The 18979-nt window shown below is 49.3% G+C and overlaps 1 protein-coding gene across 7 annotated transcripts in view; it reads right to left on the bottom strand.

Moving 5' to 3' along the window:
• Positions 1-18979, bottom strand: part of GAS7 (growth arrest specific 7) — a 277284-nt gene that overhangs the window by 33802 nt on the left and 224503 nt on the right. For all 7 annotated transcript variants that reach the window (XM_032280280.1, XM_032280285.1, XM_032280286.1 and 4 more), the window contains 2 exons: positions 13742-13795; positions 2023-2112 (listed from right to left, as the gene is read on the bottom strand). In XM_032280280.1, the coding sequence (XP_032136171.1) occupies positions 2023-2112; positions 13742-13795 (144 nt within the window). The remainder of the gene's footprint in view (positions 1-2022; positions 2113-13741; positions 13796-18979) is intronic.

Genomic DNA, 18979 nt, shown 5'->3' with positions numbered 1-18979 from the left:
CAAATCTGCCTCCCTTCTAGAATGAATACACTGAGCTCTCCATGTACTCCTGGGAAAGCCAGCCAGAAGAAACAGGCTTTAATGGCTGTGTCAGGAGAGAGAAATTTCTATTAGTGGAAAAGGCCTTGGATGGTCAGGGAGATAAGTGGATTGCAGATTAAGAATCAGAGTCCCCAGAGAGCTTGAGTTAAGATAAGAACTCGCAAGTGTTGCCCTCCGGGTGCTGCGGGCAGCATCACACATTCCTTCCAGCTTTCCAAGGCTTGAGACCCCACACGCTGACCCTCCAGCTCCCAGGGTACCCATTTCTGGGGCTCAAACCACTCTCCCTGAATGCTCCATTTACTGCACCCATCTTGAAGGATGATGTTTCCAAATCCAGCAACATCTCTCCTGCTCGGCTACCACCACCACCACCTTTCCTGGTCTCTTCCACTCACCTGTCAACTTCCCACCCTGCCTGCACAATGCCTGTGAATCACATCATCCACCTTCTGCAAGAAGAATAAAACTCACTTACTGGGACCGAGAAAGTCTTGCACACTCTGATGCTTGCTCATCCCGTACCTCTGAGCTCACCTGCCTGGGTCTGTCTGATGCCAAAGATAAGCCCCTTTATACCGTTTCCTTAACCTGTGCACAGATCTCTACCTTGGACACAGCAGAGTTGGAGCTACAGAAATTGTCCTTTGGTGAGAGGTGGAGGCAACAGGGATCTTTGTATGTCTACTAAGGTACAAGTGATTTTGCAGAAAGAAAAAAGAACTTTTGTCTAGTATTCAGTTAGCAAATCTAAGAAAGTATAGATAATCCAGATGGGCTGTAGCTCACGCCTGTAATCCCAGCACTTTGGGAGGCCAAGGTGGGTGGATCACCTGAGGTCAGGAGTTCAAGACCAGCCAGGACAACACGGTCAAACCCTGTCTCTACTGAAAAAAACAAAAACAAACAAAATCCAAAAAATTAGCTGGGTGTGGTGGCACACACCTATAGCCCCGGCTACTCAGGAGGCTGAGACAGGAGACTCCCTTGAACCCAGGAGGTGGCAGAGGCTGCAGTGAGCCAAGATTGCACCATGTACTCCAGCCCAGGTGAGACAGAGTGAGATTCCATCTCAAAAAACAAACAAAAATGTAGATAATCTATTCTGCACAGTGATGAAAACAAGTTTTTACTTATTTATTGTTCCTTGGGGTCTTTGGACACTTTTTTTTTGAAGTGTACCATTTAGTGGTTTTTAATACATTCACAGGGTTGTGTGACCATCCCCAGAATCTGATTCCAGAAAGGGGTGATCTAATCTTGAAAGTCACTGTGACTTTCACATGCAAATGCTCAGGACCATTCCCAGAATGTTCTGAGGTGCGGGACTCTGCATTTCTAAAAATGTATTTATATGAATTGTGAAAAAAATACAACTAGCATACAACTAACCATTCTGGCCATTTTTAAGTACACAGTTCAATGGCGTTAAGTTCATTCACATTGTTCTGCTACCATCGCCTCCATCCGCCCACAGAACTTTTTTCAATCTTGCAAAACCCAAACTCTGTGTTCGCTAAGCAATCTGCAAAAGTTTTAAAACTACAGGATTATCCCAGCTGGAGCTCTCTGAAGATCCTGTGACCAACCTCCTCACAATTCTGACGAGTATAGTCAGGCCCAAGGAGGTGAAGTACTTGTCCAGGGTCCCTCACGTGGAAGTGACAAGCAGGTATGCAGCCCACGTTCATGCACGGAGGCGGATTCTAGTTGGCTAGAGATGGACGTTGGCTAACCCACATTCCGGGTGAAGTGTCTCTAATGTGAACCAAAGTCCTGCTGAATCCCTGAGGCGCATGGAATGATCTGGACTCCAAGAGGGTCCCAAGTTCCTGTCTCAGATGCGAAATCTAACACCAGCCCTTCAGGCTTCCACAAGAAAGGCCCCTCCACTCTGAGATCCAGGTCCCTCTGCCCATCCTGGGTGTCCACTCCTCGTCATCGGGGTCATGGTGTGGGGGAACCCGAGGCACCGCTTACCCAGAAGTAGTCGCAGTAGCTCCATTCCGTTGGTTTCAGCAGCTGCTGTTCTGGCATTGTGTCCGGATGAGGGAAGGTCACACAGTTTATCTGGAGGGCACAGAACAAGAAAGAATGACCCTGTTGGAGACTGGAAGAGCAAGGAAGGCTTTGCTCCCGGGGGACATGGCACCAATGGCACTAGAGCAGCCTCCCTATTGACAGAACATGCACAGGGATCTTCCCATGCTCCCAGGGCCCGCATTTCACCTGAGGGGCAACAGGGACTCATCCTCATTCCAGAGGGTCTGTGAACGAGTACAACCTCTCTAGAGGGCAGTTTCATAGGATCAAACTGCAAACATCCAGTGCCTTTGACCCAGCAACGGCATTAAGGGTCTACCTTACAGATAAAGTTGCATGGGTGCAGTGACGTCCATACACACTTTTTCACTACAGCACTGTTTATGGCAGCTCAAGGCTAGAAAACAACTCCAATGTCTATCAGTAGAGGAATGACTAAACAAAGCATGAGACTGACAGACATCTATGGGAATCACAAAGAAGACAGTGATAAAGTTCTTAAATTATATAAGGAAAGCGTGCTAGCGTATATACGATTAGGTGAGGGTTAAAATAAAAAAGCAAACAAAGGCCGGGCGTGGTGGCTCATGCCTGTAATCCCAGCAGTTTGGGAGGCCAAGGCAGGTGGATCACCTGAGGTCAGGAGTTCGAGAGCAGCCTGGCCAACATGGCAAAATCCTGTCTCTATTAAAAATACAAAAATTAGCTGGGTGTGGTGGTGGGTGCCTGTAATCCTAGTTACTTGGGAGGCCGAGGCAGAAAAATCACTTGAGCCTGGGAGGCAGAGGTTGCAGTGAGCCGAGACTGTGCCATTGCACTCCAGCCCAGGCAACAAGAGTGAAACACCATCTCAGAAAACAAACAAACAGAAAAGCAAGCAAAGAGTATCACAGTTCCTTTTTAAAAAGAAATACACAGTTGACCCTTGAACAACACAGGTTTGAACTGCAGGGGTTCACTTATACGTTTATTTTCTTCTGCCTCTGTGACCCGAGACAAGACAAGCCCCTTTTCTTCATACTCCTCCTTCGCCCATTCAACGTGAAGATGCTGACAATGAAGACCCTGATGACGATCCACTTCCACTTAAAGAATAGTAAAGATATTTCTCTTCTTTGGCAGGGCGCGGTGGCTCACGCCTGTAATTCCAGCACTTTGAGAGGCCAAGGCAGGCAGATCACGAGGTTAAGAGATCAAGACCATTCTGGCCAACATGGTGAAACCCTGTCTCTACTAAAATTACACAAAAAATTAGCTGGGCATGGTGGCGCACGCCTGTAGTCCCAGCTGCTCAGGAAGCTGAGACAGAAGAATCGCTTGATCCCAGGAGGCAGAGGTTGCAGTGAGCCGAGATTGTGCCACTGCACTCCAGCCTGGAGATACAGCAAGACTCCATCTCAAAAACAAACAAACAAACAAAAAAAAACCAAAAAGATATTTCTCTTCTTTATAACTATCTTAACACTTTTTCTCTAGCTTACTTTACTGTAAAAATACAGCATATAATACATATAACATGCAAATTACGTGTAGAATTATGTGATAAATTATTAAATTATCAGTAGGGCTTCCAGTCAACAAGAGGCTATTGGCAGTTAAATTCTGGGAGAGCCCAAAGTTATATGCCAATTTTGGACTATGGATGGGGAGGGGGCACCCCTAGCCCCCATGTTGTTCAAAGGTCACCTGTATAATATGCATTTGGTTATTTGCATATAGAATACTTCTGGAAACTGATAACATCATTTGCTCCCAAGGAAAGGAACTGTGTAGGTAAGGGTCAGGAATGAGAGGTTACCTTGCAAATTTTATGTCATGATGTGTATCATATGAACAAATACAGCTTAAAATTATAATCTGGGCTGCACGTGGAAGGCTGGCCCTAGCTAAGGAGAACGAAGCACAGAAATTTCCGGGTTGTCTCCAACTTTTCTGTCCGAGCAGGTCTGCAATGCTCCCTGGCTTTTCCCCACTGTGTGGAGGTGGCTTCAGGCCCCAGATTCCCCCCACTCCTAGGAAGTGGGCTAATTTGCTTCCTCTGGGGGAACAAGGCCTGAGCCTTATGAGTTTTTAACCCTTTCTTGCAGCACAAGCGCCTGCCTAAGTTGAAAATGTCACATGTTAAAAAATGGCACAGCCCTGAGGTTTTTGGGCCCAGGACACAAGCTCCACTGCTAGGCAGGGCGTGCAAGCCAGTGAGGTGCCCAAGTGTCACAGAAACTGAAGCTGGGATGGGAGGGTGGAGAGCTTCTGCTTTGGGCAAGGGTCAGAGGCTATGGAGATGTGTCCGAGTGGCAGAATCTGCTCAGCTCTTGCCAACTGCTGTCAAGCCCTTCTGAGGAGTCCGGTGCGGTCGGACTGTATGACAACTCAAGGGAGGCTGAAAATTGAAATTTTTATGCAAAGTGTCTGCTTTTTTCTTATTCTTTTCTTTTTTTTTTTTTTTTTTTTTTTGAGATGGAGTCTTGCTCTTGTTGCCCAGGCTGGAGTGCAGTGGTGCAATCTCGGCTCATTGCAACCTCTGCCTCCTGAGTTCAAGCAATTCTCCCGCCTCAGCCTCCCAAGAAGCTGGGATTACAGGCATGCACCATCACAGCCTGCTAATTTTGTATTTTTGGTAGAGACGGGATTTCTTCATGTTGGCCAGGCTGGTCTCAAACTCCCAACCTCAGGTGATCTGCCCACCTTGGCCTCCCAAAGTGCTGGGATTACAGGCGTGAGCCACCACACCTAGCCAAGTATCTCCATTTTTCAGTACTGGCAATTAATTCAAGGTTAAATACAATAATAATAAAAGCAATAACCCCATGTAGGCCCAACAAACTCTTCTGCCAGCAAAGTCGGGCCCGTGGACCTCCGGTTGTGACCTCTGGATCAGAGGGCTCCCAGGTGGCTCAAAGTAAATCTAGCACACACCCCCTTCCCTGGCTGCCAGGGCATAGACCCCAGTCACAGTCTGGGAAGAAGTCCCCGGCAAAAGAAGGAGCCTGGCCTATGGTTAAGGCGAGGGCTGAGGTCCCCATCAGCCTCGAGGGAAACACGACTCAGCAGAAGGATCAGGGGCAGGAATGATGTGGAGGACCCTGGAGAGGACAGGGGTACACCAAATTTTCCCAACAATAATCCCTCCTCTCTTTCTCCTTTTCTTTTTTTGAGATGAAGTCTTGCTTTGTCACCAGGCTGGAGTGCAGTGGTGCAATCTCAGCTCACTGCAACCTCTGTTTTCCTGGCTCAAGTGATTCTCCTGCCTCAGCCTCTCGTGTAGCTGGTATTACAGGTGCACGCCACCACCCCTAGCTAGATTTTGTATTTTAGTAGAGATGGGATTTTATCATGTTGGCCAGACTGGTCTCAAACTCCTGACCCCAAGTGATCCACCCGCCTTGGCCTCCCAAAGTGCTGGGATTACAGGCCTAAGCCACTATGCCCCAAATGTGTAACTTCTAAGGATACATTATCCATGTAAGATTCCTGGCCAGGGCATAGTGGCTCACATCTGTAAACCCAGCACTTTGGGAAGCCAAGGTGGGAAGATTGCTTGAGCTCAGGAGTTCGAGACCAGCCTGGGCAACATGGCATGACCTTGTCTCTTCAAAAAATAAAAAAACAAAACTAACCAGGCACGGTGGCACATGCCTATAGTCCCAGCTACTTCAGGGGCTGAAGCAGGAGGATCGCTTGAGCCTGGGAGGTTGGGGCTGCATTGAGTTATGATCATAACACTGCACCCCAGCCTGGGTTAAAAAAAAATCCTGTCAAAAATATTTAATGTAATTATGAGTGGGGAAAACCAAGATAGTTTTTTTTTTTTTTTTTTTTTTTTTTTTTTTTTTTAAAGGCACCCTGTACAAAAACAGCTTCCTGAACTCTAAAAAATTAGCAGTGTGATGGATTAGAAAAACAAAGGCTAGATGAAGATCAGCTGGGGCTGGGGAGTTTTCTCCCAGGCCTCAGCAGCCTGAGAGAAGGGAGGGCTGGTTCTCGAGGCCAGCTTCAGAAAACTGTCTCCCCAAGCCTTGGTTTCAGGCTACATCCCCAAGGTGTGTCCAGAGACAAGTCTCCTTCCTGCGCTTCCACAACCCACTGCCAAGCAGGCAATCATGAAAACAAGGGACGGATTTCAAAAGTGCACAGATTCCTTATTTTGTATTCCCGTTATTCTTATTTCAGCAAATCATGGTCATCATAGTCCACCTTTATTTTGCTTAATAACGCAGTCCATGAAAATTTCAATCAAATCTAATGACAAATTAACTGTGACATTAAAGTAAACTGGGCATTAGGAATGCTGGAACGAGTAGATGTTTTGGTACTCAGAGGCGGGTCTGAATGCTTCTGCAATGCGCTGCCCTGCAGGTATCTCTCTCCTTTCTCTCCTCTTTTCTCACCCAAACTGCTCTTGGCCTTGACCTCTTGTTGGGGAAACATTTCCCTACAAAGAAAGAACTTCCCTATGTCAGGAAGAGGCTTGGCCAAAGGTGGGCAGGCAGTAAGGGAAACGGCTCTTGCCCAGTCTTGTTCCCCAGAATCTTCCCGAGGTGACCTACCCTCAGAGTGAAGATGCTACCGCCCACCCCAGGAGGCCTGTGCAGACAGACCCTGCTAGCCGGAAGGGGAGATGGTACCAAGGACAGCCCCTTCAATGACGCATCCTAGCTGGCTCCAAGCCAACCATCTAAAAGGCCATGGAAGTCCTGAGGAGGGCTGAGACGCGCCTAAGTACTACTCAGTCCTCTTCCTGTCCCAGAGTCGAGGATTAGCATGCCCAGAGTCACCTAGAGGACATGGGTGTCTGGGTCCCCCCACCCCAGTGTCTGCTTCAGGAGCTCTGGATGGGGTTGGAGCTCTCAAGTGATACTGAAGGTCTGGGGACCAACACTTTGAGAACCAGCATTCATGATCCATTCAGCAGGGACAGGGGCAGCCCCTGGGGAAGACCCTGTGCCCACCACAATGGAAGACGCAAAGATGAACAAGCCACAGAGCCCTGCTCTTAAGATCCTACATGGCAAGTGGGCAAAGGACATGAACAAACACTTTTCTCTTCTTTTTCTTTTCTTTTTTTTTTTTGAGACAAAGTTTTGCTCTTGTTGCCCAGGCTGGAGTGCCATGGGGCAAACTCAGCTCACTGTAACCTCTGCCTCCCGGATTCAAGTGATTCTCCTGCCTCAGCCTCCCGAGTAGCTGGGATTACAGGCACGCACCACCACACCTGGCTAATTTTTTTTATATTTTTAGTAGAGATGGAGGTTTCACCATGTTGGCCAGGCTGGTCTTGAACTCCTGACCTTCAGGTGATCCACCCGCCTCAGCCTCCCAAACTGCTGGGATTACAGGTGCCCAGCCCAGACACTTTTCAAAAGAAGACATATATGTAGCCAACAAGCATATGCAAAAGTGCTCGTCACCGCTAATCATTGAAGAAAGGCAAATGAAAACCACAATAAGATACCATTGCATGCCAATCAGAATTGCTATAGTTAAAAAGTCAAAAATAACAGGTGCTGGCGAGGTTGCAGAGACAAACGAACACTTATACATGGTTGGTGGGAGTGTAAATTAGTTCAACCATGTGGAAAGCAATGTGGTGACTCCTTAAATAACTGAAAACAGAACTACCATTTGACCCAGCAATCCCATTACTGGGTATATAGGGATATATCTATATATAGATTCATAAAGGAACATAAATCTTTCTGCATGAAGACACATGTACGTGTATGTTCCCTGCAGCAGTATTCACCATAGCAACAACATGAAATCAACTTAAATGCTCATCAACAATAGACTGGATAAAGAAAATGTGGTACATAGACAGTGTGGAATACTATGCAGCCATTACAGAGACTAAGCAGCATGCCCTTCGCCGGGTCATGGATGTAGCTAGAGGCCATTATCCTTAGCAAACTAAGGCAGGAACAGAAAACAGATTGGGGCTGAAGAGTAAAGGCAGCAGGATGTGGGGACTCATTAAGAACTCATCACCCTGCTGCTTCTGCCACTCCTTGAGGACACCAGTCCTCAGATGGAGCCCAGAGGTGCCTGTTACCATCTCTGTCCTCTCTGGTTTTGGGAGTTCTCCCTCCCAGGAAGCCCACTGGGATTTCTCCAAATCCTCACTCCTACAGGGGAGCCCCGACTCAGGCACCCTCCTTAGGGGTTTGCATGTATTCTCATTTCTTCTTTCCAGCAACTCCACAGGGAAGGAAGAGCAGCCTCATCGTACATGAGGACACCGAGGATCACAGAAGCTAAGTGTCCAAATCCAGATCCAGCTGACTGCAGAGTTCAAGCCTCAACCACAAGGCTATGTGATGGGCTACTTGCTCGTCCACTTCCCATTCAAACATCCATCGAAACATTGCTCAGTACCACGCGCTATGCCAGATCTTCCCAGCAATCTGCATGCATACATTTATAATGATACATCTCATGGTGGTTTAAAGTTTCTCCTCCTTGCCAGACAGCCTGCTCTACAAGGGGATGGGGACCATCTTTCCCCTGCAGTTTCTCTCCTCACTGGTACAGTGTTGGGTACATAGTGGGTGCTCAGGAGATGTTTCTTGGTGTAATGGCTGGAGGCTAGGGATGTAAGGCATAGTGTCTGCTCTCAAGAGTTTCATAAATAAGTCACTGTAATTCTTTGGGATAAACCTACCAAAGAGTAAGCCTGAGGTGCTGAGGTTACTGGAAGGACTAGGGACTCAGGGGAGGAATCTTAGAGGTGGTGAGATTTAGGTAGTAATAGTAGGGCCCAGGCAGACAGAGGGGTGGGAAGGTGAAGGAAAAGGACCCAGGATGTGAGGATATGCCCCACAGGTGGGGACCGTGTTGCTCAGTTTGGCTGGGGCTCAGAGTCAGGGAGCGGACAAGCCTGAGGTGAGAGGGGGCCTTGCTGGGGTGCCAAGGTCTGTCCTGAAGGCAGCAGGACAGTGAGAACTACGGAAGCGCCTTGCAGGAGTAGCGATTCATCAGGTTGCTGTCTGGGACAAGCACCCCCACAGCAGCACAGAGGACGCACTGGAGGGAGAACGTGACTGTGGCCACCAGGGAAGTCTGCAGTGATGGGGGGCGGAGGAGGGTCATCATAGCAGCTGGGAGCAGCACAGTCAAGAGGGGATTAAAAGAACCTGGGATACCCTACAGGGAGCCTTGGCAGCACTGTGAAGTTAATACGGTGATGCCCATCCAGGGGCAATTTTGCCCCCACCCCACGGACATCTAGCAATGTGGAGACATTTTTGGTTGTCAGGGCTGGGTGGGGCCCAGGGTGGATGCTACTGGCCTCTTGTAGGTATGGGCTGGGAAAGCTGATAAATATCTGCAATACACAGGACAGTCCGCCACAACAAAGTGCCATCCAACCCCAAATGTCAATGGTGCTGAGGCTGAGAAACCCTGTTGACTGGCCTGGGTGGAGAGGAAGTGTGTCTCCATCCACTGGGATGGAAGATGGGGGAACAGCTGCTCCAGAGAGAGGGAGGCAGTGGCAGCAGAGGGGCGTGGTCAGAGCTGTGTGGGCGCAGATGTCCTGGAGGCAACTGGAGCCTCAATGTTTATCTGCAACGGTCCAGTGCAAGCTCATGCACAGATGAGGAAACTGAGGCACAGAGCGTTTAACTCTCTAGCTCACTATAAGTGGCAGAGCAGGGTCTAGAACCAGCGTCCTAATTCCTGGGCCACCACTTTTCTCCAGACCTCAAAGTAAAGGCTCCTATGTCCCTAGATTAGAAGGGCTGGGAGGGCCACACAGCTCCGTCCTGTGGTGCTCCAAAGCCCAAGGTGGGAAGAGAAGGTGGGACAGGACTTTCTGCGTGTGGATTCCTGTCCTCCCCTGGGCGACATTTTCCATATGGTTAATACAAGGGTCCAGCTACACCTCTGGAAAGGCCCCATTCTCTTCCCAAGGCCTCCCAGGCACAGCAGGAGCCTCACTGTCACTTTCTGTTTGTTCAACAAAAGCGAATAATGTGGTGGCCACAGTTCTCAGTGCTTTACACATATTAGCTCATTTAATCCTCACAGCAGCCCCACAAGGCAGGCGCTATGATCATCCCCATTTTACAGATGGGGAAACTGAGGCACAGAGAGGCTAAGTCACTTATGCAAGATCACACAGCTTGTGCACGGAATGGTGGACCCCGGGTCTGAACCCAGGCAAGCTGGCTCTAGTCTAGGCTGTTAGTCTCTGTCACGCTCAGCCTTTCCAACACACTGAGGTGTAAATGTGCCAGGTCCCCACCCAAGGCAGGGGCTCAAAAAGGAAGGGTGCTCAAGAGGGAGCCGGGGGGCACATCTCCCCATGTGTGCTGCTCAGGGTAAGTTCCCTCAGGCAGTCCCACCCTCACTTCTTCTGAGACCACCATCCTCAGCTGCCTCTTCAGTCTTGTACCAACTCTGTTTTCTCCAACTCTCAGGGAAATGGAGTAACACCCCCACCCCTCCCCAGCTGCTGGGGTTCACTGTACAGCTGGGGTCCCTGCCAGGGCTTTTCTGCATGGGAGCAGCCAGAACCACAAGAACTGCCTCCCAGAAGCTCTCTGAGGGGTACACAGAAAGACACAGAAGCCAGAAAACCACCTGGCCGTGGTGTGATAGCCGCTGGACACACGTGTGACCCACCCAAGGGGTCTGACGCAGGGAGGCCCCAAGGTACGCCCCTTCCCTCGAGTCCTGGCCCCACAGGAGCCTGTGGGGAGCACGGGCCACAGCTCCTTGCACGGCCTGTTTGACCAGCTTGCCTGCAGCAGACAAAGGAAGACGCGGGGCAGGCGGGGTCACGGGGAGAGGAAAAAGTCAGCCCTGGAGCTCTGCAGAACAGAAACGACACTACCCCAAGTGTTCACCTCCAGCCCCCTAGCTCCCACCCAGGGTTCTGTGGCTATGCTGGGAAGCCCTGAAGCTGAGGATCACAGGAGTCCCCAAATTCCTCTTTCCAGGTAAGAGTGTGGCCAGGTGGCTTTGTTGTCATCATTTCTGAAACCCTCTAGATTCAGACGCGTTCACGATTGTGCCAAGGGCTGTGAGCTGCCATGAGCATCCGTCACTCCCAATCAAACAGCATGCTCCACCTGCCAGCCCGCAATGGAGACAGCGGAAATAAGACCCAGCAAGGCTGCCAGCCCCTGCCTGCTGCTGTCAGGGAGCCCACATATCCGTCCCCTGAAAACTAGCTCCAGGCTACAGGCGGAGAAGCAGGAGCTTCAGAATCCAGCTTCATTCTTGCTCCGGACCCACCACCCTTTGCTGCCCAGGCCTGGAAATTTCTGCTCTGTGAATCAGATAGCATGTGAAGTGGCTCACCTCATCCCTGCACATCACGGACAGCAAAGTTCACGTCCCAGCCTCCCGAGACCTGAGCCATCCCTTTCCCCTGAGCTTCTCCTTCTTGGGAAACGATGAACTCTGGAGGATCAGAACCCAGGGAAAGAGGCTGGGCATGGGAAAGCAGCATTGTGTGGAAGGGAAAGGGCACCAAGGCCTGGAGACACGTGGGCCAAGGCCAAGGCCAGGTGGTACACTGGGAGGTGTCCTGGGCTGGCAGCCACGAGACCCAGGTTCAAGTCCTGGGCTCTACTCTAAACTTGTTTTGTGACCTTTGGTCAGTCCCTCCTTTGCTGTTTCCTTGGCAAAAAATTCTCCAAGGCATGAGTGTTTACTTCAAACCTCTGGGGGCACTGGTTCAGAGGCAGACTCTCCAGTCTGTCCCCAGAGAGAACGACTGTCAGTCTGGGATTCCACCCAGGAATCTGAATTTTAAACAAAGGTCTTGGAGGCTTCAGAATACACTTTGCAGACTCCCTCATGAGAAGCAATGATATGGGTCAGCAGGAAGGAACAGGGAAGGCAGGGATGGACAAGGTGTGAGGTCCCAACAAGGGTCCCTCTCAACCCACTCTGACCACACCCAAAGCTCTGGTTGTGAGATGGAGCCCAGCAGGTGTCTCACCCCATGTCCTGGGCACCATCGCTAAGCGCCTTTAAGGCAGCCCTCCATGACATAACACTATACTTCTCATTTTGCATTTTTGTTTTTCTTCTAGAATTCAAATATGTCTCCCACTCCCACCCCCCTCTTGTTCCTCCCTCTCCTTTTTATGTATTTCAGAAGACTTTGGAGAGCTCCGGCTGTGCCCCAGCATTCTGGGGCATTTTGTGACAATCTGAAGATGGGCACTGTACCCTCTGGAACTCTGCACCTGGGCCTGCCTACATCCCCTCCCCACCAGCTCCATCAGCTCTACCAGTAACAGGGAGGCTGCTGCGACCCCCTAGTCCAAGCAGGCTGAGCCATTCTGCCCAGCCCATGGAGGCACCCTCCATCACCACAGGGCGTCCAAAGGAGCTCATGACACAAGGTACCCAAGCCAGATTCAGAAGGGACACTGTGCTGAGTAAGGGCATAGATTTCAAATCCTGATGTTTCCTACTAGGTGACCGTGAACAAGGTGCTGCTCTGTGTCTCAGTTTCCTCATCTGTAAACAGGGTGATGACAGTGGGTACAGAGCACTTACTATGTGCAGGCTGTGTTCTAAGTGCTTTCCATGGATGGACCTATTTAGTCCCTACACCATCCCTAAAGCACAGACCACCCTCCATTTCCCCCTTTATAGATATTGACTGAGATGGAAAGAAATCAAGAAACTTACCCCAGGCTGCCGCACAGTCATTCATATAACTGGCTCTCCGGCTTCAGAGCACACATTCATCATGGCTATACTATATTGATTCTATGACTCACACTTCATATAGCTAACAGACAATTAAATGAGCCACTTGGATACTACTTGTGCGTAATAAATGCACACAAACATAGCAGCGATTGCTATTGTTAATTGTTTACCTAAACTTTTTCTCCCAAAGCAGGATGTGCAGCCTGGATGAAGCAGGGGAATGCACCCATCCTTGGTTTTGTCTCCACAGGGGTGGTCAGAATGGCTCAGAGCTGTGTGAGCTGGAGTCTGAGAGCAATCCCCTGTTTCCTGCTCTCCTACACTTGTGCCAAAATAGCAAACCTGGGACCACACTTCTCAGGTCTGTGCCCATCAGGACACAATGATGTCTAGCCCCACCTGCCCCAAGCACAGGGCTGAGGAGTGGAGGTGGGCGTGGGGCTCCCCCTCATCTCCACATAGGGACTTGGCGAGCATCACGAAGTGCCCTGGGAGGCAGCCTGGCCACTCTAGGCAGAAGCTGCCTGCTCTTATCAGGAATTCCTAAGAACTCTATTCTTAGAGCACTTTCTCTTGGTTTTAACTTTGACATCTTCCAGAAGTTACCCCGCACAAAAGCAACCCTGCCGCGGCTGTAATTTACACGTCACATCACTTGCGCTGAGTGCAGTCCACCCCCTTCAACCCACTCCCGCATGCGTACCTTCCCCTCCTGCCCTGAAAAAAATGGCTTCTGCATCATCCCAGCCACCCTCCTTCCACTTGCGCACCAGGGGAGAAGTCAAATGTGAAATTGACAGAAGAATGGGAGGTGGGAGGGGGGCGTGGATGAGGAACTTCAGCGAAATCTCAGCTTTGGAACTTCCCCCTTTCCAGGCTGGGCATGACTTCTGCTTGGCGGTCCACATCGCCATGGCAACAGCCCAGCCACACGCCCCAGTTCACAGCCCAACCCTAGGAGCGCCCCTCGGGAGCTACTTACTGTGATGGTGTTCTCCTTGGTCTGCCTTTTGCTTGGTGATGAGGATCCCAGGTTCTGGGGAGACAGGCAAGAAACATCGTCAAAGCTGTTCTCCATATTGGACATTTTTCCCCCCCATTCAGGTTCCCTGAGAGTGGAGGCGCTGGGGAAGTTCAGGGATGCTCAGCCTGCTGCCAACTCCTAAGTCACCATATTCTGGGCCAGGGCAGGCAGGGGTCTCCCTGACCGCACGCGGTTCTCACGCCCAGCTCTCAGGCTGAAGGCGAATTCAGGAAGCCTCCTGTACAGGCTCTGAGAGAAGTGCTCCAAAGCAGGTCTCCCCTCCTCTTCTCTCAGTCTGCGATTTGGGGAGTTAACCCTTCCGCCGCCCTCTGCTGGTGAATGTTCCGCGGGCCGCTTGCTGCCTGAAGCCGCGGAATCCACTGGGGAGAAGAGAGTTAAGGCCATCACCTCCCGGCACTGAAGGCTCAGCACACGACATTTTATTCTGAAACGCCCCAGGTCCAAAACATCAAACCGAAATACACATGATGTACACTGGGGCACTGCTGGGTCACCTCCCCTACTCGCTGCTCCCTCAATCCTGTGAGCCAGGAGAGATTTCTCAGCCAAGCCGACTTTTAGCTTCCATTCAATCTTTAGATTGCCTTTTGACGTCTTCCATCACCAGCAAGAAAACCAGAGTCCCAAGTACCTCTGAGCCCTGGGGTCCTCAGTAGATTGCCAAAGTCCTGGAATCTTTCTGGTAGAGAAAATTAAGGACTGCCAGTGGAACAGGCCACATATGTCCTAATATCCTATGACCCTAAAGAGAATATTTGATCCCAGTTCTCTATTATTCTATTAGCAATTATGTTAGGGGTTCAATACCAGAGATCCCCAAGCAGGACCTAGGGTGTCCTCTGTCCTGAGCCACAAAGCAATCTGGAAAGCAGGCTTCCCCCTCAGGCACTGCAGGTGGCCATCACATGTGTGCCCCAGGACTTGTGCACAGCCTTACTCTTTTTCTTTTTTTAAGGTGGAGTCTTACTCTGTCGCCCAGGCTGGAGTGTAGTGGTGTGATCTCAGCTCACTGCAACCTCTGCCTCCCAGGTTCAAGCAATTCTCCTGCCTCAGCCACTTGAGTAGCTGGGCTTACAGGTGCCTGCTAGCACACTAGGCTAATTTTTGTAATTTTAGTAGCCAGGGTTTCATCACGTTGGCCGGGCTGGTCTCAAACTCTTGACCTCACGCGATCCACCGGCCTCAGCCTCCCAAAGTGCTGGGATTCCAGGTGTGAGCCACCACAGCCGGCCTGGCCTTACTCCTTCCTTGGTAGAATGTAGGGAAGTGGCTGTCACTTTATAGATAAAGGCCAGAGAAAGCATGGAGGGGCTTCTCCAACAAGAGGGAAACAATAGCTTGGGGTGGAGGGCACCCCGCCCCCCAGGCCAGAACAACCCTGGACATCTGGCCGAATGACCATCTACAGGTGAGGGCCAGCCTTTGCCTCAGAAATGCATCAGCAATTTAGGCAAACCAGGGAGCTTGACTGTGTCCCTGCTAAGGTCTCATTCCCTTATTCCCATACAGTTCTTCTTGGGTTGCTCATTAAAGTCACCTCAGGAAAACTGATATCCTTAGGGTGCCTAGCAAAAAGGAACCTTACAGAGAATCAGTTTCTCAGACAAGACAACGATTACCAGCCTTCAGACCCTGGCCTGAGAATGTGACTTCTTTGAGCCTCGATTTCTTCATCTGTAAAACGGATAGGCTATCTCTGGTCCTCAAGCTTTGAGGTGTATCAGGATCAATGGAGGAAAGTGTCCAAAATACAGTCCCAGCTGCTGGGTCTAATCCAGAGGGTCCCAGGTGGCGCCAGCATCTCTGATTTGCAGAATCTGTGGATCTCACTCGGAGGCACACAGATGTGATCTACTCTGTGGTTCATTGAGGTCCCTCTGTTTAGGGCAACTCCTCTAGCGACCCCAACAGGCTCCCAGCCAGAGTCAACTTGACGGCCAACTACAGCTTCCACAGACATTTTTAATGCATCATCTCATCCAGCTGGCCCACCCTATACCTTCCCAAGGTGTCAGCTCTGCCAAATTTCAGCAACGTAATAAAACTGCCGAAGGAGGAAGGCAGACAGAGGCTACATGGGAGGAGGTACCGGTCACCAACGAGAAGAGACAGGAAGTGGAGTCTCTCTCTCCATAGGTTCATTCACGTACAGACACTAGCCAAGCAAATACCTGCCAGGAAGGGGAAAGGGTAGCCTCTGGGATGGATTCTGCCGTCTGCAGGAGTCTGTCTTCCTGTCATGGACACATTACCACCATCACCACCATGCTCCCACTGCAGCCCCCCACCACATAGCAGCACTCCAGCAGCCTTGGCAACAGCCTTCGAGTCTACCTATGGATGGTGATGAAGTTGGTGATGGGGAGCTAACTAAGAGGGGAGAAGTGGCTGGGCGCAGTTGCCGTAATCCTGGAAGGCCGAGGCAGGGGGATTATGAGGTCAGCAGATCAAGATCATCCTGGCCAACATGGTGAAAACCCATCTCTACTAAAAATGCAAAAATTAGACAGGCATGGTGGCATGCACCTGTAGTCCCAGCCACACAGGAGGCTGAGGCAGGAGAATCACTTGAACCCAGGAGATGGAGGTTGCAGTGAGCCGAGATCGTGCCACTGCACTCCAGCCTGGGCAACAGAGTAAGACTCTGTCACCAAAAAAAAAAAAAAAAAAAAAAAAAAAAAAAGAGGAGAGGGGCAACGCAAGAGCTACCGCCTAATGCAAGAGCTACTGCCTATGAGTGCTTGCTCATTACGGCAGGCTCCAGGTTAGCTGTCTGACATATTTAATCTCATTTCATCCTTACAACCCCAGCAAATGAAATGACATCAACTCCATTTTACAGATCATGAAATTGGGGCTTGCAGAAGCAAAACTGTCCAGGGTCACAAGGTTAGTAAACAGAGAAGTGGAAATTAGAACCCAAGCCTGCACAACTCTTCCCTCTATCTTCCGCCATCTCTCCACTTTGAGACCCAAGACAGTATCCTGTTTTCCATGTCTTTGCAGGAGGGCAAAAAAGATTTCCATCAACCACAAACATGTATTGTGGGACCACCGTGTATAAATCTCTGCAGAATAAGGATCGACACAGAGGTCACACCTCCTCCCTATAACTTGGCTAGGATAGGAACACAAGTAACGGCATTGAGGGTGGGTGTTCCATGTGTGGGTGTTGGCACCTTCTCTGGTCTCTGCTCTATTAGCCATGCTTCACTTTAACCCTGAGGACCAAGGTAGGTCACCGGCAATCTCAGGCTCTGCCTGTGCTGCTGCTAACCTGTGCCTACGACACTTCAACTTCATATACATATCACACGCATGCATCATACACACACACGCGTGACACACGTACTCTCATAATGCTCCACTGAAAGGGCCCAGAAGGAATGACATCTCATCACAGTGACAACACCTACTAGCTAGAAAATGGTTTCCAAATATTACCACAAGCTCCTTGGTACTAACTCCAAATGCAAGGTATTTGGAATATCCTCTAGTCCCGAGAGGTAAGAAGGTATTCAAAGAATAATGGAAAGATAACAAAAGAACATAAACAGCTTAAAGGGGCTCCCGCAGGCCGGATCTGGGACAATTTGAGCACAACTAGGAATGAATGACTATGACTAACTCCAAAGGGGAAGGGAGAGAACAGTTCTTTCAGAAGACTTTTACAAGAAATTGTACAAGAAAAAATAAAATTGTACAAGAAATTGGACGACCACCATTTGCAAACCCCAGTGTCCAAGAGGATTCAGGCCATGATCCTCATGGATGCTCAAAGCAGCAGATGGAAAGATTGTCAGGGCACAGGATAGTCACAGGGTCTTACACTGGCACCTCGGAGATGACTGACAAATTAGAAAGGGAAAATGCAAATTCCCCTGCAAAGGAGGAATCTGGCAGTCACCACCTTAACCAAGCGTTCAAACGGAGCCTCGTGAGTAGAGTGCTAACCGGGTGGCTGAGCCTCGAATGCAGTTAAGAACTCCACGTGCCCTGACCAGTATTCTTGCCCAAACTGCAGAACCTGAACCTAAGCATAAGAGAACAGTCAGATCAAGAATGTAGGTCATTCTACAAGACGACTGATCTGGACTCCTCAAAAAGAAATTGTCAAGGTGATGAAAAACAAAATAAGGCATAAGAGATTGAGTGTAGATGCAAAGAGACTGATGGAACAACTCGGATGAAATGTTCTGTCTGTACAACAGAATATTACTCAGCCACAAAAAGGAATGGCGTGTTGATCCACGCCATGATGTGAATGAACTTTGGAATTCTAGGTGAAAGAGGCCAGACGCAAAAGACCACAGAGAGTATGATGCCATTTACGTGAAATGTCCAGAAGAGGCAAACCCACAGAGATAGAAAGTAGATTAAGGGCTGCCTAAGTCTTCAGGGGATTCTATTTGGGGTAATGAAAACGTTCTAAAATTTATTTGACGATGTAAAGATACTAAAAACCACTGAATTGTACATTTTAAATGGATGAATTGTATGGTTAATGTGAATTGTAGCTCAAAAAAGCAGTTTTAAATAGAGAAAGGGAGAAACTAAAGAGACAGCAACCAATGTATCTGTGTGTGAACTTGAACGGATCCTGGACTGGGGAGAAAGGCAGCTGTAAAAGGGATCTGGGGGCTAGGTATGGTGGCGCACGCCTGTAATCCTAGTGCTTTGAGAGGTTTAGGTGGGAAGATCACGTGAGCCCAGGAGTTTTAGGATGCACGAGCTATAATGGTGTCACTGTACTGCAGCCTGAGTGACAAAGAAATACCCTCTCTTAAAAAAAAGAAAAAAAAAGGCATTTTTTTGAGACAATTGAGGAATCTGGAGTGTATATAGCAGGTGGTATTACTGAATTAACGTTTTCTTAAATGTGATGATGGTATCATCATTACGTCTTCCCCCTGGAAGATACATTCTGAAATATTTGCATTTAAAACAGTAAGTCAGGAATTTGCCTTAAAATAATCTGGATGGTGGAGGGCAAGGGGATTGGGGGAGGGGACGGGGGCACAAATGAATCAAGATTGGCCAAAGGCCAATAATCGTTGGGCTTAATTCATAGATCTGTAGTACTTTATTATCTATTCCCTCTACTTTTGTAAAGGTTTGCAAATGCCGGTAATAAGAATATTTGTTTTAAATTTCTTTTGCCTATGATTCTAGAGA

Source organism: Sapajus apella, unplaced genomic scaffold (genome assembly GCF_009761245.1).
Source record: "Sapajus apella isolate SASKATOON/1434 unplaced genomic scaffold, GSC_monkey_1.0 scaffold12, whole genome shotgun sequence".
NCBI lineage: Eukaryota > Metazoa > Chordata > Mammalia > Primates > Cebidae > Sapajus > Sapajus apella.
This window is presented reverse-complemented; position numbering and strand designations above follow the sequence as displayed.